The sequence below is a fragment of the Hirundo rustica genome, chromosome 6 (assembly GCF_015227805.2).
Source record: "Hirundo rustica isolate bHirRus1 chromosome 6, bHirRus1.pri.v3, whole genome shotgun sequence".
NCBI classification, from domain to species: Eukaryota; Metazoa; Chordata; class Aves; order Passeriformes; family Hirundinidae; genus Hirundo; species Hirundo rustica.
In genome coordinates, this window is record NC_053455.1 from 52,402,577 (window position 1) to 52,427,990 (window position 25,414).

A 25,414-nucleotide genomic window follows, 5' to 3' on the forward strand; every position below is an offset into this window, starting at 1 on the left:
AAACACTGTCCCTCTTTCAAAAGGATTCTTACTAACAGAGGAAAAGGGAAGAGATCAGCCCTGCTGACAAAACTGTAGGACAACAGGGTGTGTGGATAATGACAATAATCTTAAATTACATGATGTAGCAGAAAGAGAATGGGAAATAACTCTCATACCAAGAAATTGTCTTCACTCTCTTCAATAATGACTCAGAATTTAAAGCTTTTTAAGGGCTCAGGGCTTAACGTTTCCAGTAAAAAAGAGAGTTGAAATGCAGAGTGAAACTACTGCAGTCCTCCAGTCAACTATTTATAAAGGAGGGGTGATGGTGCTTTAATTCTTCCATATTGCTGCTCACCTTGTCTATTGAGAGATTGAGATCTTTGGGATCCAGGGTGGTTATGCAGCACTTTACAGAAAATTCTGGCCCAATTTGCTTGAGGCATGAAGCCTCTCTGCTGCATACATAGACAAGACACCAACAAATATTTCAGGGAAATACATGAAATCTCAAAGGTGTCTCCAATTTCTGAACTTACACTGACTAAATACAGTAGGAAGTTACTTTGAGAGAACATACTTGTGCTTCATCTTGGTCTTGTTGCTGTCCTGGGGCTGGCTGCCTCACTATGTAGTTGATCTGACCAACTATGGTCTGTTGAACATGTTGAGGGGGCTTGGCTTGGTTCAGCTGCAAGCTGGAATGTCCCTGGGCCTGCAGGAGAAGCTCCAGATCCTTTTTCATCTCCTCCAGCTCAAACTGGTGGTGCATGATGTCCAGGCTCTGCTGGATGACTTGCTTGTGGGTGCTCTCGTCATGCCCTGGTGGGGGGGATGTCAGGGGCAGCTGCTGCTGCTGCTGTGGGGGTGGCTGCAGGACGTGGTTAGATTTTATCTTCTGAAGATGGCCCAGCTGCAGAGAAGCCTGTGGGGGGCTCGTGTGAACCTGCTGAGCCTTGTGGGACACTCCAGCACAACCCTGCTGCTGCTGCTGGGACAGGAAGGGCTTTCCCACCCTCCCGGGCACGTTCTCGGGCTCTGAGCGTGGCTGCTGCTCCAGCCCAGCCTGCAGGAGCTTCACAGGCTGGGGAGCACCCCGTGGCTCTCTGTCCTGGTGCTGCAGGTTGTACTGCAGAGGGAAGTGCTGCTGGTGAAGTGGGGGAGGCTGGTGGAAGCTCTTATGGTGGTTCATGTCTTGGTAAGAAGGCTGGGCTTTGTTTGGGTGAGGGATGCTGAGGCAGTGGGAGCAGCACACGGGTGCAGAACACTGGACTGCAGGTGGGAACTGGTGTGGCTGGCTGCTCTCCAGCTGTGAGGCTGGGGAGTGGTGCCCATGGTACGGAGAAGGTTGTAACCCTTGAGTATTTCCACAGAGTAACATGTCTGGGTGAGAAATGTGTCCACCTTCCATTGTGAAACCCCCTGGAAAAAAACAGCAAATTTACTCCCTCCTATGGTCGTGACAAAATTATAGAATAAAAATGCTACACAAGGAAATGGCCATCATTCACATTTCAAATATAAAAGATATTCAAATATCCTATCCAAACAGTCTGCCAACATACATTCAAGACAAATTTTCCAATATTTATCTAGTTATTTCAATTCACACCAAACTCCCATTGAGTTAGTGGAGCTCATGGAATTACCCAGCAAACACTTCGAAAAATTGACCTTATTTTATCTTAACTGATGGATATGGCTTATATTTTCATTTTTTACTGAAGTATGAGCTTATCTTCTCATCCATAAGCACAGCTTATGGACAAAAGACAGCTTCCAGGGGGCAGGTGACAAAAATAAAAGAGATTAATGTTATGTAGGTGAGACTCGTAAAGGCTGGAAATAGAAGTGATCTATGAAATTATCTTGTCCATGCTTTCCGTCAGGAGATTACTCCCTGCAACACTTTTGATAGTGTTTTACTCCTACTAGTTTTTAATACCTTAAAATAGGAAGAAAACTAATCTTTTAGAACATTGATCCGCCCGTTGAGCTGAATTTACAGTAAAAATCCATTGCAGCTGGGAAACAAAGTCACGGTATGGACATCTGTTATATAGGCAACATTGTAATTATTGTACAGTCAGTGTCTTTAAAGCCATCTCTTTGTGCCCATCAATTGCAAGTGTCTCAACACTGCTCAGCTCGTTTGGCCACTAAGAGAGTGAAAGCACCAAGCATCTCAATTGTCTTTTGGCGAATGGATATAAGTGGAGAGTAAAACAGGAAAGTTCAGCCACATGCACTTTTCTTCAGAACACAGCAAGAGTTTCAAAACTGGGTGTCAAAACAAAAAAGGAGATCCTTTTAGGGGACGTACTGTATTGTCTATATCTGTCTAGCCTAGCTTTGGGCATTTGCCTACTGTAATTTTCTTACCCAAATTGGAGAGTTGTTTAGTCCAGTAGGAGGGATCCCAAGTGAATCTGATCTTCAGAGGCGGGCCCATGTCTGTGTTACAGTTTGTCTCTAGCAAGCGCTGGATCTGGAACACAATCTGGTGACACATTAAAGGACAGTGGTTTTATTCACAGTTCTAAGATCGTGAAAAATGTTTTATTTGCTCAACATCAAACCCTTAAAACAGTTCTCACAATTACTGCACAACAAGCATTGCTCTTACCAGTTCCTTACTGAAGAGAAATGGGACGGTCTTTTTACTACACACAGCCCAGCTGATGAAGTTCTGGACGTGTTCTACCTGTCTGCCTAAAACCACAACACCTTGCAGTTGTTGCTCCAGCCTCTGCTTCCTCTCACTGGTGATTTTCTGTTAATAACATGAATCAGTAGAAAAGGGCTGTCATTCCTCAGACACACATAATAGACGCGATCATTGGCGCTACGTTATGTGGTATTTGCAGCAATTATATTCTTCATAATCTGTTTAAACCACCAATCACAGAAAGGAAGCAAATAGATCTCAGGAGATAAGTCTGAATTCAGGAAGAGCAATGACTTCCCCAGAGGCAAACAATCTGCATCATTCTGGCCTCGGTTTAACAGAGTAACATAACCCAAGAAAGCCGTAGAAGCTGGATCAAATTTGCACCTGGGCCACTTTCCTGTCTGGAAATTCTGATAAACAATTTTTCTCCTCAGCACATTTCAGAATAAAATCTTATATACTTCAACTAGACATTCTAAAACTGAACAGTCAAAGTTCAAAAGTTCTGTTACAGAAATTAGACCAAAGAATCATTTCTGAAACAGGGTATTAATTGTGCTTCTAGTGGGCTCCTACAAATTAAACATTAAAATCAGAAGCTGGTTTGTTTTCTAAGTACTCAGAAGTTGCACACATATTCTCTGTAAATGCATTAAAAACTGTGGTTAACTCATGATAAGGAAATATTTTGTCACTTCACCCTGAATCTTTGTCAAACATAAAAGTCTGCAGAAAAAAAAAAAAACAAATATTTGAAAATATAAGGAATGGGACTATAGCTCCCACAGTCTATATTCTTTCCACTGGCACTGGGATTAAATTTAATTTAGTTTGATTTCCCAAGGTATCAAATAAACTAGCTTTACTTACTTCCAGTTGTTCAAGGAGGATATTTGTTCGTTTATCAATTTCATTCATCAGAACCATCCTGGCTGTTTTTATTTGGTTTTCCACCTTTCTGTACAGATGCTTTACTTCAAGCAACCTGTGAGTAAGAGATACATAACCCTGGATATGTGTGCCATTTATTCACTGCTCAGCAGTTATTTGCTCCAAGAACTGATCTGTCTGACAGAACTGCAGTGAAATTTGTATAATTTTCCATCAGTTCTCCCCGACTTCTCTGAACCCTGACCACCCCTCCCTAGATGTCACATGCTAATGCTGATGGATTCTCTCAAACATCATGCCAAGAAGAGTCTTTCGTTCTTTTTCAATAAATACATACATAATATATCCAAAACTTCCAGTTTATACTAGATTATAAATAGTATAAATAGAGTTGTACCCTTGAAATGTTTTTATTAATGCAGAAGAGAGATCCTACAGCTACTAAATGCATAATCAGTAGCTGAAATCCAGCTCAAATAATTAAATATTTTCATTTTTATATTTGTCTTGACTGAAATTGCACCTTGTTTTGTGGTTTCTTGAAGAAATAAGGTATCTTTAAAATTATCTTTATTTGTGATATTGTCAAATTCTGTTTGAGAAACAGATTATACAAAGAAATCTTATCTCTGAAGTCAGCTGTCACATGCCTTCCAAACAGCATGGAATCATGTATTACAACACCATGACTTGTCAGTACCACTTAAACATTATTTTGATATTTTTAATCTTCCCATTCTTTTCTACCCTCCAAGAAAAAAAATTTAAAAAAAAACAAAAAACACAGCAGCTGCATTTAATTATGTTAACTTACATTTAGTGAGAATATTATTTTATAGATCACCTACTTTCATGTTAAAAAAAAAAATAAAATAAAAAAAAAGCATAGCTATTACCTGTCTTCAATCTGCTTGGCTGAAACCCGAATCCCATTTTTTTTCTCCTCCACCTTAGTTATGACGTTCTCCAGGATAATTCTCTGATTTTGCAGAGCTTCGTCAAGATGCCTGAACCTGTGGAAGAAGGGGAAGTTCTCACCCCGTGGTTTTCCACGTTCATGAGTGAACAGGTGAGAGCAGGGAGGGTTCCTGTGGGGGCAGTGAGCCTGTGTTAAATCGCTTGTGAGTGAGACAACAGAGCTGAGTTTGCTGTGGCTTTTCACTTCAGACCAGCCTGCAGCTTCAGCTGGAAAACACAGAGGCAAAGTGCTAAATCTCGATGAGCTCCATCGGCAGTGAGGTACCTGTGCTCCCTGTGCTCGAGCAGGAGGCAGCTGCGGCAGGTGAGCGTGTCGCAGGTCTCACAAAACACCTTCAGGGGCTCCTGGGGGTGCGCCGGACACAAGGAGGAGAGCTCCCCTCCTTCATCTTCAGCTGCTGAGAAATGCAAGGCAAGGGCGTCACTGACAAGGAGGAGAGCTCAAAAAACAGTAACTAAACTCACAATTTCATGGAAAGTCTTGATGAGATTTTTTAAAGGCACAGAACCTGGAACCATCTGATTGTTTGAGGCTGGGGTTGTTCGTATTTTTTCCTTAAACATCCTACAAATTGAGCACACTAGAGGGGCTCAGGAAAAAAACATCAAAACTGTCCCGTAAACTCTCTTGAGTTTAAAGTGTCATGATTTGGAGCACCTGCCTCACAACTTTAAAATGCCCTGGTCAAATTTCAAAACTACTGTAAAATGTAGAATAGCAAATATGTTAAATAAACTTGCAATCACTGCAGAAGCAAGGAAATCCTTTGTTCTTAAAAAGTCACATGAGCCACTGTTTTCCAATTTTGTGTTTGTTGCAATGCTGTTCATAAACTTCAGCAGCTGGGGCTGATATTAGGCCCTAAAATTCGCTCTTAAAAGGATTTTCTACAGAGTAATGTGATAAAGAGTAAGAATGGATGGGGGCAGGCAAAGTGGAAGCCTTATTTCTGTACGATGTATACTTGCCTTTTTTTCTGAATGGTAGATTTGTTTTAGAAAGAAGGAACCCTGTCAACAAAAGATGCCAGGAAAAGACAAAGATAAACCATGGCAAAGCCAATCCTCTAGCACCAAAGAAAGGCTTAATTGCTTCCTCATAGTACTCCAACAAAGTATCCCATTATTCTTTACCAACACTTGAGAAATTAAACAAAACAATCGTTCCTAGATAACACATTTTGATAAAAACTTTTAAGTATATAAGGGCATTAATAATTTATACATCATTATCTGCTCATTAAGAAGAAACGTTTCCATTTTCCAACACCAAACCTCTTACTTCTCTCTACATTTTTAAAAAGCTCAACTTGGGGCAGAGACCATGCTCTCATCCTGTAGAAAAATGAAGCATTTTATCGATTCAGAAGTGATAACTATTGCAATAACACAGACCCACAGAGCACAGCAAGCTATACTGGCTCAGTCACTTCATTTTCAATTTTTAAAATTCACAACAGAAGTACAAAGTCTAAGAAAATCTCATGGCTAACAATGACAATGCAAATATGGAAAAATCCATGCCACTCTACGAAACACATGTCAAATTGTCCAGTTTTTAGATTGCTATCTACTCTAAATATTTCTGAAGAGCTTGATTTATTTCCTCCAGTTCAACTGACTTTCATTCCACCTTCTTAACAATGTGCAAGAAGATAATTTGTGACAGATTAGGCCAAGATTTTATGTAACAGCCTTACATAACTTACATTGTTATGAATTATTTACTGCAGTATCACGCTTTATTCTTCAGGGAAGTTTGTTGGTTTATGTCATTATTGAAACAAATGCTAATAGATAGCTATAAAAAATAAGGAAATTAGATTAGGGGGTTTTTTAACCCACTCCAATATTTTCTACTAGCAAGGATCAAACTGAATTCACCTTGACCACAAATTATTTTCCTATTATATTGCAAATATATACTTTTGCATTAAAACCTGCTGCTGACAAGCAATGAGATTGTACAACCAATACATATCCAATGAGGATGTCAAAGATCATCCCCCTATGTGATCAGATTTTATGTCTTAATAGTAAAGAAAAAAGACCAAAATAACTTTCTGAAGGTTTATGGGCTGGAAAAGCCTTTCAAAGTGTTTCGTATCTGCAAAGCATACAAGCTGTTTTTCTGTAAACTCAAGATCGAGTTTTCCATATTGAACTCAAACTGATAATGAGATGTCTTTAAGGTGGATGTATCATGAAGTCACCATCCTCTATAATGTTTTCCCACTTCTCTCTCTGGAGGGTTCTTTAACTTTTGGATGATGGCAATCATCCCAGATAATTCACTGGGGTTTTTTTAATACCATGTCAGATTTAAGAGACAAGCAGATTTCAAATGCAAACCAAGAATAAAATCAATATTATCTAATTGCAACACAGCCTCTGCCACTAGTAATCCCCTGACTCAATTGACATATCAGTGAGAACTGCCACTGAGCCGTGGTATTCTTGACCTACTTTTTACTCAGCTCAGAGCAACATTTTTCAGTTTTGAAATAAGTTTAATACTTAAAATCAGGTACTAAACAAAGGCACAACCTTGTTTTTTCCTACCAACAACTACCCATTTTAGCTTCAGAAAACAGAACCTCCCTTGGTGACCAGAGAAAGCTCAGCTGCCCTGAATTCTCACAATTCATCATTTGAGTCACCATTTTCAACAGCTTATATTTTCTTTATCTCAGGTGGATCTCTTGAATAATTAACAGAAAGTTGTAAATCACTGCTCTTCTGATGAGTTGATGTCAACTTTGGAAAAGCAACCTCGGCTAATGGAGTTCTGCCTCCACTTGCATAATTCGCAGTGACTCTGATTTTTCAGGTACATGCTTTACCTTGAAAGAAAACAAAAGGATAGCAGAAAGGTTTCCCAGGGGAGCCAGGCTCCTCTAGCTCTGTCACTCAAGAAATAGTTTTTTAAAATTAGTAGAAATAGGAAGGATTTAATGTGTTTGGTGAGGGAGCTTTGCTACTTTACTTTATTTCTGACCCAACAAATCTAACACTGACAAAAGAAGGTCTGGCCCTTACAAGAGAAATGCCAAAAGATAGAACAGTTTAAAGGTGCAAGATCTCTTAATAGTTACAAAGGAGGTGGCTGTTTTCAGAACACCCTACACAGCCCATGGTGTGGGCTTATAGCCAGATGAAAAAAAACAAAACAAAACAAACAACAGTCTGAGTTCTAGTATATCATAGTATTTGCTTTCTTTGATCTATTCTGAAGGGATATCTATGTCCAAAACAGATACAACCTACATAAATAATAATAGAATTAATAAAAAAAGCACAAATTACATGCCAAATACTTTCTATATTGACTACTCTATATATGAACCACCAAGCTTCTCATCCATGTTTTGTTCAGCACATGGAATTTAGTACTTAACTAGAATTTTTTTCTCATGTTTTTATGTGTCTGCATTTTTTTATTTATATAGCACACACAAACCCACAACTAGGCCAAACATATAATATCTTACCAGTATTTGTCAACAATATGAGCTGGTAATCTTAGTAAAAGTGACATGAAATTATAAACAGTTGGAGCCTCAAAACCACAAGTCCTTATCTCGGCATCAACTTGAGAAGAAAAACATATTGTCCGTGCAATCAGGACATTTGAGGGGAGACTGGGGGACTTCTGTTTATATTATTCTCTAGAAAAGTCCCAAAAAACATTTAAATGTAATCTGCGCTTTTTTATTATTACCATTCTTATGGACTTCTTTCGTTTACACTCTATTTAGCAATGGCATATTTTGTCTCAAGTGCCTCAAACTCTGTTTGATATGACACCCGGTATTTAAAAAAAAAAACTCCATCCATGGCAAGTCTAGACTTCTATAAGAAAAATCATAAAGAAAAAAAAAATACTAATTAGTGGTCTATTTTTATTCATTTTTCTGTCTTTCATCTTCCTTCTGAAGAAGAATAAGCACAAATTCTTATTTTTAGTTAAATATTGCTTATATAAGTTTAGGTTAGCATACCCTATAGCTGATTTCTAAGTAAAGAAAATAATCAGTAATAATAGGAGATGGCAATATTTTCTGTAGATCACCATTGTATAAGGATGAGACGTATTTGCCAGCTGCCTTAATTTGTGCTTGCTCATATACACACATGAGACATTTCTCATTCCAGCTTAGGAAAGGAACATCCTGCAGTGATAACAAACTTTTGCTGTCTGTTGCTCCCTCACACATCTTGTTAACATGCACAGGAATTGCTTTGTCACGGTTTCCTCAATGAAATTACCCAAACTGGGACAGAAATCTGAAAGGGCAAGGCCTATAGCTGTTGTAACCCTCCTAACCCTATCCCATCACTCCACAGATCGGAAAAGCATGTGGAGAAGATCCTATCTGTGAAACACAAATATCCAATTTTTTTTTTCAACACCACGGAATGCTGATTGTGGCAACGGCCCTGAAGTTGGAGAAAAATCCCATAATCTCTTCTTGACACATACATATCCTCCCGAGTCACACAGAGCCTGGTGTCTGTGGCACGGAGCCTGCAACTGCTCCCTTTGCAGCTGAATCACTGCCATGAGAAGAGAGGAAATTCCCGTTGTCGCCAGTACCTGTGCAGCCTTTCAGGGACACGGACAGGAAGCGCTCTCCAGGTTCCTTGCCATGTCGGTGCTCCTCTGTACAGGAGCTGCACAACCACTTATTGCATCTCGTACAGAGACTGTGGGCAGGCCTCTTCTCTTTGCACACGGAGCAGCTCTAGGAACAAAAAGTGCAATTACACACGCGCATAACAAGTCAGCTGTGAAAACTGTTGTCTTCAACAGACTGTGATTCAGACTGGTGAGCTCAATATCTTTTGTCCTCAGACCAAAGCAATTCGAGTTATGTTAAGAGTCTGGTTGTAACTGTGTAACATTCAGAAAAATACATAAAACATCCTGATAGTGTGACAAGCTAGAAAACGACATGGGGACACCCACACACTGTTAATGAAAAATTTAGTTCCTATCCTCTAAAGAGCTGACCAGAAATGAGCTAAGTTTATATCTTGATGTCACAGGTGGTGAACTGGAAACACAAGGCACAGGAACATGAGAAGACCTAGAAACCTTAAGTATTCTCTCTATTGATTCAACAATTTAGGGAATGCCCTTTGCTATATAGTCCATGCTGCCTAGACATTTCACTAAGGGGGAAATGAACAGAGCAGAACATAAATGAAATGGATAATTCAACATTTGGCATCCAGAATGACCTCAAGAGTAATATCAAAACAGCTACAATGGTAATTCTTTTATAAAAGATTTGCTCTAGGCATAAAACATCTTGTCTCAAAACCCCCAGTATTCATGTACTTGACTCACCACAGCCACAGATAGGTACTAATGGGCACTAATTTACTAATGTAAATTTACCATCACCAAAGTATAAAGGCTTTACCACCACCTGATTTAATTAATGCATTTCCTTCAATATTACAATATACCTGCTACAGCTATGTACACACGCATCTTCTCAATATTGCTTCTACTCAGGGCTGCTCAAGCAAATAGAAATAGATTGCAAAATCACTTCCTGCAGTCTCCTTTCTGCTGGGCATCAGCTTATCTTCAATTCAGCTGTGAACTGACAGAGTTGCATCCCAGCTATTGGATGGGAAATGTGAAGAGAAGGATACAGCAGCCTGCGCTCAGCTCATAACCCCTGGTGCAAGTTCTGGTGAGTGTAAGGGAAGGGTTTCTCTTCACAGTGGCTCAGGAAATAGAAAGTCTGAAGGAAGAACTATTGCAGTTCTTGGATGGTTGTCTCAGTTTTAAATCACAGCTTTAACATTTAGTGGAACATCCATATCCACCTGAACGCTGAGATACAAGTCAGTCAAGCTCTGACTCACTTCAGCACGAGAATAAAAATTTTTGTTCTGCTAAAATTAATTTGAATTTTATTATTTCTTTCCATGGGTCTGGCATTTCACAAGTTTCTTATCAAGCCATTACTCAAGAGTTTCTAAATATTTATTCTCAAACAGATTGGGCAATCCTTGACAATAAGACAACAAAGGAAAATTTTAAATTTGTTTAATTGTCTAGAGAGGCAATAGTTTGTGCAAGCCAATATGCTATTTTAGCCATTTGCTTATCAGCAAGGTTTTCCAAAAGGTACATACAATAACTTAAACCAAAAAGGCTAATAAAACCTCTATAACCAAAATGCAAGAATATTTAATTTGTTGAACAAAGATTGTTATATAAAAAGAAGTGACTAATCTAAAATGTACCCACCTAGGTCTAGCTTAGGAAAAAGTGAGGAATGCTCTGCCTTCCCTGCCATAACCAAAACTGCTTAAGTACAGATTTACCTGTAACAGTTCAGCTGTCAGTCTGACTGGAATTTATATTGACACTATTGTGTTAGCATCACTTTTAAGTTGCAGAGTGCTCCCAGAGTTACATTATTTATGATGTGGAAATGGGCTTTTGGGCAAGAGATTCTGAATTGTGTATTTTGGAACCTGCTGCTGCTGGCATGTAGCACATTCTATCATTCATGCTTCATTCTCAAACACTGAGAGATATCTTGCTGCTCCCAAATACTTCGTTACAAGCCTTGACAGACTCCCATTTGGACATATAAGGAAAATAAAGACAATGATGGCAGCTCAGCTGTGTCTCAGGTGGATGATCTGGTGCTTCTCCTTTTGATGTCACTGGTGGTGAAAGGGTGGCTTTAATTTGGGGTATGATGGTAGTGGTTAAAGACAGTAAGCAAGCAAAGCTACATGATTTGACTTAATAAAAAGGAAATTGAAAACTGTGAAGGTTCACAAATTGCTCCAGAGTACTCCTATGCTCCAGTGAGAAATCTGCATTACTGAACAGCTCTTAGGACTCCTCAGGGACTACATAAAAGAAATACTTTTTTTAAAGGGTGGCTTGAAAAAATAATCTAATGCTTTTGAAGACATCAGATATTCTCATTTGATTTCCTTTCTACACAAATTCTAATTGAAAAGTAAATAATGCAAGTCACAGCAATTAAGAAGTCCCAGTATAATAAGTACATTTTAAAAACTCAGCATTACCTTACAAATTTTCTTCCTCTCTTTGGAGAGTGCATGTGAATACACCCCTTCTTGTTTTAGATCAACTCATGCTGCACTCTGCAAGCAATGTACACCTGAAGGTGTCAATGCAGCTTGTTTGCCTTAATTATTTTTATTTCCCCAGAACACTCGGTGGATTAGGTTACACATCCTTTACCTTTTAAGAATTCCCAACCTTCTCTGTCCCTCCTCTCCACCCAAACTAGTGGCAACTACAAAGCTGTGAGAATAGTTCACTGTGTATTTAACAGAAGTTAAATCCACCTACGTACAGTGCCGATTCAAGGCAAAAGTAGTAATCCAATAGCTTCTTTTGAATCCATTCCCCAGTGGGAAACTGCAATATGACGTGACTTTTTTATCATTGAAACAGACAATCAGAAAATTATAACTGCTCACATGACCCAGTGGGTGATGATGGTGTAACAATTTAGTCAAGAGCCAGCTTCTGTGGCTAGCAGGTAGAGAGAGGGAATCGTCCCCTCTACTCAGCCTCCAGAGAGGCCACAGGCAGACTGTTCTCCTCAGTTCTGGTCTCCATAACTCAAGAGAGAAAAGGAGCTACTGGAGAGGGTCCACAAAGGGTCTGGAGCATCCCTCTAATGAGGAGAGGCTGGCCCTGGTTAGTTGAGAAAGGGCTGAGAGGGGATCTCATTAATGCTTACAAATGTCTCAAAGGCGGGCTAAGAGGATGGTACCAGACTCCTTTCAGTGGTGCCAGGGATAGGACAAGGAGCAATGGCCATAAACTGGAACACAAGAAGAATTGAGAATTCATTCCGCAAAATGAAGAACTTTACGCTGAGAGTGTCAGAGCGCTGGGACAGCTGCCCAGGGAGATCAGGGAGTCTCCCTCACTGCAGACATTCGAACCAAACTGGATGTGTTCCCATGTCACTGCTCCTGTGACCCTGCCTTAGTGGGGAGTTGGACTGGAGGACCTCCAAAATCCCTTCTAATCCTAACAATTCCACCAGTGTTTACTCTGAGTTGAGAGCAGAAAGAGGAAAATGAGGAATCTAAGGCATTCCGTACCTTCCTAAGACACTGGTTATCACAGATACATTAGTATCAATATTTTTAATGGACTAATTAAAATACAGAGAGTAAAACTCATTCTTCAACAAAAGTTTTAAAATTACTATGAAGGCAGCATGTCCATCTCTGGTAATGGAGTAATTATGGTGCTGCATAAGCAAACCATAAGAGAATCTTTGTCGTTCAAGAGGATGTTTGCTCTGTTTTCAGTGCTCATCTGGCAGGGTTTCAATGAGCCACAACTAAATGGTTTTCACTTACCTTTGCCATAGCTGAATCACCAATGGGAAAGTCCTTGAGGAAGAAATTCTCAACTACATCCCTTGCAAAGCAGGTCTGTTTGCACACAGGGCAGGAAAGGATACCTGAATTAAAAAAAAAAAATAAAATAAAATAAAATAAATTAAAAAAAAATTAAAAAATAAAAACCCCCACAAATAAAGCAATGCACACCAGCCATGTGAACCAGGAAATTATATAAACCACACTTCAGAATTGTTACTTTTCTGTATCACATGGGCAGTTCCAGGAAACTAAGGCATTCTTCAAGCCCTAAGTGGCTAGACCTGGTTCAATATAAAGGGGAAAAAAAAAAAAAAAAAAAAAAAAAAGGCAACAAAATTCCTAGAAAAACACCGTATTTCAGCTGACTTATTTCCTTGTTTATTGATAATATCTGCACGTCCAAATTCTCACCTGGCTTGGAGATGATTAAAACTGAGGTGCACTTTAAACTGTACTCCCTTGTTACAGATCTGCTTGTGCTTTCTGAGATTTTCTGTGGTTCTGGACCAGCTTTACCCCACCAGAGGTGTACCCAAGCATAGAACACTCACTCCTTAATACCAGTTTTACAGTGCAGGATTCAGTCCAAGTGAAGTGACAGGCGAGTAACGTGGTGCTGGCAGAACCAACAAGTCAGAAAAACAACAAAGGATAAAAAAAAATTTCATAAGAAAAATTATTATAGTAAATCCAGAGGTGGCAAAACAATCTCCCCTAAAGCAAAGCGAGCAGCAGAACCTAGCTCCACCCTCATTAATAACTGAGCACCACTGGGGTGGATCCCAGTGTCTGCCTGGGCTGAGAAGCAAGAGTTCAAGCGGGTGTCCATAACCATACACCTGCATTTTTGCACCTCTGATATTTCATTCCTTCACTTCTTGGGCCAGGAGCTCTATTATGTTTGTGTTGGTTTGGCGGTTTTTGTAAAAGGGCACTGCATTTTTCTGGCCACATTCCTGCAAACTGCTGTAGATGTGAAAACAGTCCTTTAGAGAGAGTGGTCTATTTCACCTTATCAAGGTGTGTATGTATGTGTGTGTGTGTGTATATATATATATATATATACACACTTTTTTTTTAATGCAAGTTTTTTCCATTCTGTTAAGAACAGAATTTCATCTATTTAAAACTAACAACAGTATTTTCTATGACTAAATGGTTTAAACTCACCTAAAGCAAGGTTTTAAAGCAAGATCAATTACAACATTCTACTGTTCAATGTGCTATTTTTCCCTTAAATCAAAATTATTCTTGCACATGGAGTGTGGCTTGTAAGTTAATTAAACCTTAAGTTGTCTATTGCTCTTCACATTAGACTCTCCTGTTTTCCAGGTGCTTGGTATTACCTATCCCTTGGGAATGGCTCCTGCAGTTCCTGGCCAGGGGTAGAATGCTAATTCTGAATGTCTCCCAGTTTCAGAGCTGGGCTAATGTAACTTTAACAGCAAGCTAGGGACAGAGACATCCCAAAACATCCCCACATTTCCACTTCTGACAAAAACACTACTCAGATGTCTGAACATGTTCACTTCCATTCAAAAATGTTTTGAAGAAACTCTGAGTTATGGTACATCTCCTTTGAAGCGTATCCCTTACTAAGAACCACTTCCTTGATGTTTAGATCTTTTTTAGCTCAAATTTTGTATAAAAACAAAAGCCTAAGTGCTTTCTATTTTTCAAGGTTGCATTAAAACAGAACTGTGATTTGGGGGCCCAAGAAGCAGATCACAATCTACCTAAACTATCCATTTTACTGTGTGATGTGTGTCTCTCTCTCCCGGAGCCCGTGCTCCATTTCTGCCTTGGCTAGCTTGGGAGAGAATCCACGTCGGAAGGAATTTTCCCTTCAGGGTCCCAAAAGATCCCAGAGGCTGCAAACCTTTTCCTTTAGAGAGAGCAGGTCCCCGTTGATGGCAAAAGGAAAGAGTCTGCCCTTGGTCTGGGGGGAATCACGGCACTATTCAGTCTCTGCTCCTGCCCCCGCAGGGTCAGGAACCCAGTCCAGTCCCCGTCCCAAGAGCTAGAGAAAAATTTCCACCTGGTCCCACGGCTTTTACCCAGGGGGAAGGGGCTAGAGGCAGGGACAAACCACTACCTAATCAGGGATAAGGTGGGAGTGGAACAGTGGGAAGATGGGCAGGGAGAAGGAGGAGGGACAAACCTCCTTATTCATGGTGGTACAGAAGAAACCTTTGCAAAACCCAGTATAAAAATGAAATACAATATAAACCCAAATAATGCACTACAACAACTGTGCATTTTACAGAGCCCGGAGAGTTCATGCAGACACGAGGAGGAGCAGGCTGTGCCCACAGGTGACCGTGCTACTCAGCCACAAGTCACCCCAGGGGAAAGGGTAACAGTGCTCTGCCCATCAGGCATGGATACTGAGCCTTGTGTAAGGGTGTTTGCTGGCAGGAGTTACAAAAAGTTGTCTGATAAAGATGCCCACGATGGCAGAAAGCTGGAGAAGTCTTTTAAAAAGATCCTCTACTTGGTATCCTTCCTATAAGAACTGCAGCTGGAAAAGTATCTGATCACTTCGAGTTTTTGTGGCTGATCACATTTGCACATTACGCCTTAGCATAACGCAATTCCTTTGAATCGGTGGCGCTGAAACCTCTCCAAGGCTTCCCAAATTACAGTGTGTGAGACTTTTAGGTGTCTGCTAGCATCTCTGTTCTCTGAAGACATGTAAAAGCAGGAGGAGGTCACATAAGCTGTTTTACACCGACAGTGCCTCCTGCTCCTTGTAAATGGTGCTCACTACAAGCACTGATGAATTGCAGCACTAATTCCTGGGAGCTGAAATGCTCCTCAGGTTTCCCTGCCAGCCCTGTATGAAGTGGCACAGCTGGAACAGCAGCAGGAATAAAAAGGTGAATACAATCTGACTGATAAGCTAGGAAGCCAGATACCTTCTCTGCAAGCAGTGTCTCAAGTAAGTCTCAGGGGTCGTGCTCTAATTCACAGCGCAGTCAATAGGAAAGCAGCTCCTGACTTCACAGAGCTGCCTTGAGCCCTTGGAGGTTTGGAACCAGTTTCTTTCTCCCATAACAGCATTGCCAGCTCTTGATCTGGCTAACACTGGGAGAAAACCTCCACTCTGAGGCTACGTAATGCTCTGCAAACAGACCAAAAGGGAAGCAGCCAACAGGTGACTCTCTGAAGTAAGAAACCAATGGCTCCCACAGTTACTCTCTCATTTACGGGCCGCAGGGGTGAGCACACACAAAGCATTTCTGGGAGACAAAGGCATAGGGCTTTGTCCCAGCAAGGACGACTTCTATCGACACCGTACACAAGGTAAAAAAGGTTACTACTGAAGTTACTATTTCATTATTTTCCAACACTATTCCATTAGTGCGGAATGTTAAATCAAATTAAGCCAATTGAATGATACTTCATAGAATGCTTATGGCCTCAGGCACGTTCAGGTGAGCTTTAAATTCTGCTAATTTGTTACAAACCAGTGAAGTATAGAATACAGCGTAGTTGGAATGTGTTTGCTTTGATAATGAGCAAGACAATCTTTACAGTGTTTTCAAATTTAAAAAAAAAAAAAAAAACCTTTAAAAACTTCAATAACTTTCATGCTTAGAAAACATAAATCATGCATGGATTTCAGTTCTGCACAAAAGCCTCCCTTATATATGTGCTGAGAAACACAACCAACAGTTGGAAGGTAAATGACCTTAATGCTGATTAATATTAAGAGATATCTAAGAGTGATGCCCTGGATGGCACAGCACAATTTTCTCCCAGGTTTTAGAACCAAGTTATGCTACTAAAATCAGTGTTGTTCCAGAGATACACACAGAGCAAGTTACACAGGTCACAGCTGTTTTAGACCAAGTACAGCTTTGATTGAGTAAATGTCAGAGTGTGTTATAAATATCCAAGTAACTGTAAATTATAATGATTTCAAATCTAAAACTCCCTTGAAATGAACAGAAGGCACACAGAGCTATCAGCTTAATTAAAAAAAAAAAATTTTCAAAAAGAGCAGCTAAGAAGAAAAATAATGGGGAAACCACAGCAACAGAGTATTGGAAGTCATTTCCTACTCACAGGTGGGCTAATCAGAAACACCTAATACTGACTCCTATATCTAAAACTTCATTAAAAGCACAGGAGACAGATCTGCATCTTGCTAAAAGAGGGATTGCCTGAGCATGATGGCTTTGGAGATCACACTTGTTCAGCTAATTGGGTTTATTTGATACCTTTTCCACTTAATGAAAAATCTGCTCTATGGAAATGACCCATCTTTTAAATATTAATTCCCCAAAGAATCAAAAGCTAGCTTGGCATAATAAATACACTACAAAATGGACTGTGGAGCAATTAACCTGAAATTAAGCAAATAATTACACACATATTTACAAAGAGCCACAAGCAGCATCCCGCTGTGCTCGTGCTAAGAGGGCAAATGACCAGTAAGGCAGATTTTCCTGGAAACCCCTTACCTGTGCTCTGGATAAAGAGCCAGAGAGCTGCCCACAGAGCCACCTGTTTTGGGGGACAGGTGGGTGGTAAGAACTGCACACACAGGAATTCCCCAGGATCAGACAGTGCTGTGGTGAGACTGAAGTCACTACACCTCTCCCTGGGACTGCTCCCTCTTCTTTGGCCAGGAATTCTGGCAAATCAGCAGGGAAGAAAGGTGTACTGAGCCACTACGAGGTGCAGAGGTTTTTCCCTCTTGCCTTCTTTCTTGCCCTTGCCTCTAGGATTCATTCAGGCCCCTGAAAGCTTGCCTTGGTCATATTTTTCCCCGAATAAAAATCCCAGAGTCAAAATGAACAGCAGTGTTCTACTTCCTTTCTTGCCTGGGTCTTCACTCAGTCCTCAGACTGGAGCAGAAGGAAAGAGAGGAGCTTTTCCAAATCCAGGTAGCAGCAGGTCCTACAATGCCATTCGCTCCCACAGTACTTCTGGCAGACCATAAGTTAAATATTTTTCTTGCCTTCCTACCTTACCACTGCCTGCAAACAACACTGGTAATCTGTTTTAAGAACCTGCACTTTGCAGACAGCTCATTTAAACAGATCATTATTAGAGCACTGTGGGTGAGGGGAAGGATAGTCAGAAGCCCTGGAGACTCACTGTTTGTACGTATGAGTATGATGCAATTTCTGGATCTAAACAGCAACTCAACAAGGAATTACAGGACTCAAACAACAATTTAAATATTAGGAGATCAGGTACAATCGTGATGCCTAAAGGGAGGCCAGTAGTGATATCAAAACCTCTAGAAGTATCAAAAAGCTGACAGAGATGTTGACACATTCTATTTTTGCATGGAAATTAAACTGGTAGGAAGGAGGTAGGAATATTTGCACAAATCATATTTTAGAAGTTCGGTGCCTCCTGCTGTTTAGCATTTGAAATCGTTATTTATGACATCCCATTTCACTTCTAAAGAGATGACCATCAATTCAGAAAGGCTAGCAAGGATCCTAATGCTGGATTTAAGCCGTTTCACTGTGATACACAGAATAAAGCCCTCCTTCAGAATTATATGCAGGTTGAACCACATATAAGATATTCTCAGTGTATTTATCAGCTTACACATTGTATTGAACAGGCTCCTACAAAGTGTCAGCATGTGAGGGATGTGGAGGAACAGTCCTACATCTAAATCCTTTCAGGGCCCCACTACTCCTTTCACCCCCATCCCCAGCAGGCCTGGGCATCTGAACATCACCACAAAAGGCACCAGCACCAGAAAGAGATGTGTAACTCTGTGTGCGGCAGTGTTTATGTACAGGCATCCCTGAGTCCTGAAAATCCTAAGCAGCAGACGTTTACGTGGCTGAAGCAGTTTGCAGCCCTTTTTCAGCAGCCACCACGTTTATTTCCATTCTCACACTCAGCCAGAGTAACTCGGCAGAGGGCTGGGGGAAAATGGAATTTCAGAGGCAGTGGATCCATTAGTCAGACACAGACGCCCAGTCTGGACACTCCAACTCCACACCTGGCACATCCAAAACCAGCTTTCAGGAAAACAACGAGGTTCTGCCTTATCCTGTTCAAGCCCCAGCTCCCCACAGGTCGGATCTGTCACATTCCACAGCACTTTCTGTTAATGGAAGATGCCACACTGCACTGGACCCAGCAATAATAACACTTAGAGAGAGTGTCCCCTTGTAAAAGTAGAAATCAAGAAAGAATTAGAACTTCTGAGTGCTTTCAAGGTTTTTACTCCACCCATACTACAGCAATCTAATTTCTAAGTGACAGAGCTGTGGATCATTTGCAGAAATCATCTCTGAAGTGCCAACTGAAACCTCTCCATCACCCTTATGGACACCAAGTACATTAAAAGCCACAGCTCACAGTTTTGTTTCAAGGTCTTCCAGTCTGGTGAGGGTTAAATAGAAAGAACCCTCAAGCTGACTGCCTCAGAAATAAATCAATGCAGATAATTTACTTCTTATTATCGTGAGAATCGATTAGGATAAAGAAACAAACAGTGGAGCTACTACACACATCACATTTGTACTTGCTGTCCACATGTTGCACCTATTCCTCTGCTCTTTTTCCTCCAACAACCATCAGAATAATTATTCGCAGAGAGCATTAACCACAGCTCAAGCTGCAGGCATAATTTACATTTCCTTGAAGGCCCAATTACAGACTAGGAAACAGCTCTGAAATCAACCTCCCACTCTCTCCAATTTCATATTTATATAACTAAACTCCTCATTGTTTCACTTGCCTTTTGGATCTGGCAGCCAAAGAACGCAGTGCAAAGGGCTGACTAAATTTAAACCCATTTTAAGTTGACTAAATATATATATTATGAACAGTTCCTCTCTTCAGAATAATCTTTCTACTTCCCTTTCTAGGGGAAAAACACACACTTGGTTCTAAGTGGCTCTAATTAAAGCAAAAGGGTGTTCTCATTCAGAATTAATAGATCATCACATTGCATCACTTGCCTTAAATGAGCGCATCAAAACAAGGTTATTGGGTGTCCTGGAGATACCACAGCTCTTCCAAGGCAGCTAAACTGCCTCACTGTAAACCATATTGTGGTTTAAAGAACTCTGTAGATGTTCTGTGTCTGTCTGTTAATTTTTAATTATTTAAATACAGGCTGAATACAAGCTAAGGCACTGTGTCAACACCTGGAGTCTCCTGAAACCAGTGCTTCACACTTCCTATGCCAAAACTTCATACTGAAAATGAGCCTAGAGCCAAAGCAGTCCTAGAGTTCAATCCTTTTCCTGAAATAAACCCCCCTCTGAAGATCTCTCTGACCAACACTTGCTGACTTCTGGATGTGCCTCACTCATGAGTGTTCACAGTGAAGGATCCACAGTTTTATATATATATATATAACACTTACCATACAAGCTGATCAAAACTGTTCATTTTCAGCAGGAAATAATAAAATGCTGCAAGTGGACATCTGTCAATAGTTGAAGCCCCATTTTCTCTTTAAAAGTTTGGGTTTCTCTTGGTTTTACCCAATCTGTTTGCATTTCTCTAATACATAACCCTATTATGCTTGGCATTAAGTTAACGCACAAGCATGGACAGCTTTTGACTCATGCAGTAGAAATTACGCCACCATTTCCAGGATTTTGTTATCCAACCCAGAGAAATACAAAAGAGGAAAAAAAAAAAAAAATTAAACGAAATCGCAGAAAATAATAGCACACAAGCTCAATACAAAAACATAATACAATTAAATCCACTACTTCACAAAGCAATTTACAAAGCTGAGCAACTGCTAATAACACTTTACAGGTTAGGCCAATTACACAATTTGGTCACAAAATGTTAAAAATTCCAGGGTTTATATCAGGTAGTAGAAATCTGCGAGGTGTTTCAGTACATCTTTTCTGCCTTTTTCTCAGGGGTCCTAACTGTGATTGAGCAGCAATAACCTGTGATTCTTCTTTTCTCTAAGGAAAAAACAAAACAAAAAAACCTAACAAACCCTTTAGCTGAGACAGTCTTGAAAAAACTTGAACTTCTCCCAACAATACACCTCCACTGGCCCCCATTTGACTACCTTTGGAATTAAGGTTTTGGTGATATTTAAAGCACTAAATCAATTTATATTATTGAACATCTTACAGAGGGAAAGATTTGCAGATGTGGGGTAATTTATTTGGGCATCCACCTCCAGTTCAGGGAGGAGGGGTAAACACAGGAACCTGGGTAAATCTGGTTTTGAATGTATTTAGAACTTCATGAGAAAGAGGTTGACCCAAGGAACAAGAACCAACATTGCACTACAAGTGGCAACTCACACAGGCAGGAGCCTGGGATAGTCCTCATCCAAGATATTTCCATCTCTAGAGATGTGAGAACATTCTCTTTTTCTTACTCAAGCCCTCTCTTGAAAATTATTCTTTCCCATGCAGTAAACAGACTGGAAATATAACACACAGATCTGCAGAGAAGGAGAATATGGACTTTCTGTTACAGGAAAACAAGGAACAAAAATAGAAAAACAACACCAGCCTGAAAAGGGAAAAAAAAAAAAAAAAAAAAAAAAAAGACTGCGAGTCTTAAAGTTCCCTTCATAGGAAAAGCATATGTAGGAGCCAAACTCATAAATTCCTTTTTCCACTCAAATTACTCCCAAACTCTCAGTTCTCACAGCTGTGGATAAATTCTGATGGCTTTTCCACAGGAGCTCTGGCTGCTGCCTCAGGGCTTTTATTCTTGAGTCACCTCAAACACACACATGAATAAAAGCTCCAACCCCTATCAAATGTCAGCACCACTTACCTCCAGCTTCTCAGCAGCTTCAATACAAAGCAACAAACCAGAAAAGAGTTTTATGTTAGCATGGTACTGCTTGTAGTAAAGCATACAGAAACCTGCACGTTCAAATATTCTTTTTGTGACAAATGTCAGAATTACTTCACTTGTAAATACATTTGTTTTTTCCATCCTTGCATTTTGCTTGAGGAATCTGTAGTGTGTAAGGAACATATTTTTCTTACCGGCAATATTTTACATTTACTCAGCTAAAATAGTTTAGAACTTGCACTTACAGTTTACCACTGGCACCTGCATATAATTAAACTTAAAGATGACAATGAAAACTGGAATTGTAGTGCCCATAACTCAGCAAGCAGGGCAGAGGAGCAACATTTAACATCATGCCAACAGCAGAGTTCACAAATTTCTCCTGCCTGACCTATGGTGGCTGCAGTTCCAGTCACTGGCTTAATTAAGAGACACAGATGTTTTGGTTCTGCTGCTTTCCTCACTCACAGATTAACTGAGTCTCCACACCTGGTGTCTCACTGCATTTACTGCGACATCGCTGTTCATTGTTTCTTTTGTCTAGTCTTGCTCTTTCCTACAGAACTTCCCTATCTACACAAGAATGAAAAAGTAAACAGAGAAACTTCAGGAATACAGAAATAAACTAGTATTTATTCCATTTTGCTACAGACAAACAATTCCTGATCCACCTTAAAGAGATATCCAGTATTTTAACAACTCAGGAGAACCTGTAGCTGCACTTCATCCAAGATCAGCAAGTGATAGAAATTCACTTTTCCACTTGGGAAACAGAAAGAAGGAGGAGAGGAATGGCTGAGATGTCAAATGAGGATACATAAAAAGTAATGGAGTGTTTTCTTCAACAGTCTTTTATTACAGAGAGGTCCCTCAGACTTTAGGCCGATGGTGACCGAGCATTAATTTTTTTAAGGAGACATTACTTGCAATGACTGCCGCCTTCTCTTTCTCTCCTCCTACCTTCATATCTTTTTCTGTCTGTCTACACATGAATAGCCTTTCTCCTTTGCCTTTTCCTTTAGCTTCTGAGTTTTGACAGCCTTCCAACAGTGACCACTGCTTCCATTTGCTCCCAAACCTGAACTAGTCCAGTTTATGTCATGTCGTCAATTCTGATCACCCTCACCTCAGGGAAGGTATCTTCCTACGTGTTTCTAAAATCTGCTACAGAAGAGACAGTGTATATATAATGCCTCCTACTCAACTAAAGTTCAAAGCCTGTGACAAGTCACCTACATGTCTTTTCTCTTCTTATAAATTAGTCATGAGTCTGGAATGTTTCCCCACAGCAATTAAGACTCATTCAGTTGAAATTACTATATTCTGTCATCCAGTTTTGTTCTCAAAAGAAGTTACACATTTTCTATTAACATTGAAAAAACTGTACAACTGGAAACTGTACAAATAACTCCAAGATTTCAAAAGGTACAGCCAAAAAAATGCTTCTTATCCTCACTAGTTTAGTCAGCTTGTTAGGGTGAGTTACAGCCACAAGGGTTAAGGTAGAGAGAAACAACACCCACAAGATAAGAGTTTCAGTGCACCAGAATACACATGCTATAATAACATTTTTACTGTTAAAAACAAAGAACTGTGTGTTTTTGTGTTGTTGTTGGGGAGGCACTGAAGGAGACAGTGAAGCTACATCAAAACTATCACCACAACCAGTACCATAGAAAGGTCCAGCATGTCAAAAACATTGCAAAAATAATTTGCTCTGGAATTTATCTGGTAGAATTTATTCATTTATTAATCTAAGAAAATCAAATATTCGTAATGCCAGCTTGGTAAGTAAAACTTTCAGCCCATTCTAAAAAAAGTTAAAATATTTCCTGCATCATTTCTCTTCAAAACATTGCTGTTGGATGAAAAACATAACAAAGGTGCCTTGTTCCCAAAACACTCTTTGCTCACACAAATCTTTACTCTCCTAGTTTATCAATTTAAAGTAGTACTGTAGAAGAATAGGCTTCAAAAAGTACTTCTCAGCTCACCTCTTTTTATAACACTATACTGCAAAGAGCTCAAGCCAGAGAATTTTAAATATTACCTTCATAGAGAACTTCACACTCAGTGGGAATACAGCTGTATCCTTGAATCAAGTCCGGAAGGCAGTCCTTACAGAAGGAATGGAGGCAGGGGAGCATTCTGGGTTCCCTCCTCCACAGCTCCCATTTGCACACCAGACAATTCCTCAACAGATCCATGGTCTCCATTCCTGCTGGCTGGAGTCTGGCCCCGAAAACATGAAGAGTCACAAAATGGCTCATGACAAGCCCTGCACTTCACAAAACGCTTGATCACTCAAGCACAAACCAGAGGGCAACACGGGACGCACAATCAAATGAACAACATTCACGTAGCCCCTGTGAAAAAAAGAGGTTCCTTGCAGCTGAAAATCACATACTCTGCTTTACAGAGAACATCTTTGCAGATTGTTGTGCAGGAAAGTGTGGTTTAAGGTTTACAAACCATGATCCCACTATCTCTCTAGTATTTGCAACTTCTGTAAAAACTGAACTAATCTGTTCTATCGATCTACTTACAAAGCTGAATTGTCACACGCTGCACATTTCCTGCTAGAAGCACTGAAACTGTGCAATTAAAATGATGAGATTCTCTGACTGCTTTTATAATTTCACTCAAATATTTTACAGGTTTCAGGTAAAGAAAATAATACCCACCCGTCCGTCATTTCAGCAATGCATGTTAGAAATCTGCCTTGAAAAATGCACAGCATCTTCTGACAATCTTCTTTATAGAAAGTGCACTTTGCAGTAATCAAATTTTAGCTATCAAGATGACCACAGATCAGATTACAGACCAAACCTGAGCTTCCCAGTGTTCCTCCCACTAGCCTAAGCTCCCCAAGGCCAACTGAGGGTTTTGCAGTTCATGTTTCATCCTCAGTTCTGAGATTGTCAGAGATGTTGATCAGATACAGACTGCAAAGAGTAACTCCTGCAAGTTGTCCAAGAGGAGAAAAAGCAGATAAAGCCTTATTTCCTCTGGAGTCACTCTTCCAGCTGATCCAACCTCCTGGGACCAGACTCCCATGTAGCTGCTGATTGCCGTGGCATGCTGGCCATGCTACCAGCAGGATGCAATTGCAGCTACAATCTCCAGATTTCTCCAGCACAGAAGAGCAGCAGCTCTAATCTCAGGGGTATCTATTCTCCTGAGGGATTTTGTCTTCTGGTAGATTCCAGTGGAAATGGCTAGTAAGCAGATCTGGGTTTGGGTTTTATTCTTCAATGCACAAAAATTGTGAATGACTCAGGAATTAACAACCAGCAGGGGGTTTTTTAAGCATTGCATCCTGAAGTCATCAGTATTTAAAATATTTTAGAAGAAAAATGGACCCTATGGTAAAGTCTGCATCCTATTTCATAGCCAAGATCCATTCAACTAGGTAGATATCCACCAACATGACCGACAAATTACTTAAATTCAAACATACCACTAAAAGTTCAGATTCCATTTCCAAAACCAGAGGCCCCTTTGGAAATGAGTTGTGCCAGTTGTACCTGTGGTTTAATTAACATTTTATCAGTGCCTATTACACAAGCTCACTTTTTACAGTGTATCTTCATCAACCATCTATCAGAGGCAAAGGTCACTGAAGCAGCACAGCCTCAGCTCACTTCATCTCTGTCATTTCTTGCAGCTCCTGTTGCTAAGACAAAGTTGCACCTACAA

The 25,414-nt window shown here is 40.2% G+C and overlaps 1 protein-coding gene across 8 annotated transcripts in view; it reads right to left on the reverse strand.

The window, feature by feature from the left end:
* TRIM66 (tripartite motif containing 66) overlaps positions 1-22,210 on the reverse strand; it is a 43,468-nt gene extending 21,258 nt beyond the window's left edge. For 2 of the 8 annotated variants that reach the window (XM_040068600.2, XM_040068598.2), the window contains exons 1-9: positions 21,961-22,104; positions 12,914-13,017; positions 9,120-9,267; positions 4,788-4,920; positions 4,441-4,557; positions 3,524-3,638; positions 2,609-2,755; positions 2,365-2,482; positions 563-1,404 (exon numbers count right to left, since the gene is read on the reverse strand). In XM_040068600.2, coding sequence (XP_039924534.1) covers positions 563-1,404; positions 2,365-2,482; positions 2,609-2,755; positions 3,524-3,638; positions 4,441-4,557; positions 4,788-4,920; positions 9,120-9,267; positions 12,914-13,017; positions 21,961-22,030 — 1,794 coding nt within the window. In that variant the 5' untranslated portion in view covers positions 22,031-22,104. Of the gene's footprint in view, positions 1-562; positions 1,405-2,364; positions 2,483-2,608; positions 2,756-3,523; positions 3,639-4,440; positions 4,558-4,787; positions 4,921-9,119; positions 9,268-12,913; positions 13,018-20,294; positions 20,322-21,207; positions 21,303-21,691; positions 21,709-21,960 lie in introns of those variants that run through there. The other 6 variants (XM_040068602.2, XM_040068601.2, XM_040068595.2 and 3 more) reach the window with 6 other exon arrangements.
* Positions 22,211-25,414: the final 3,204 nt, after the last annotated feature.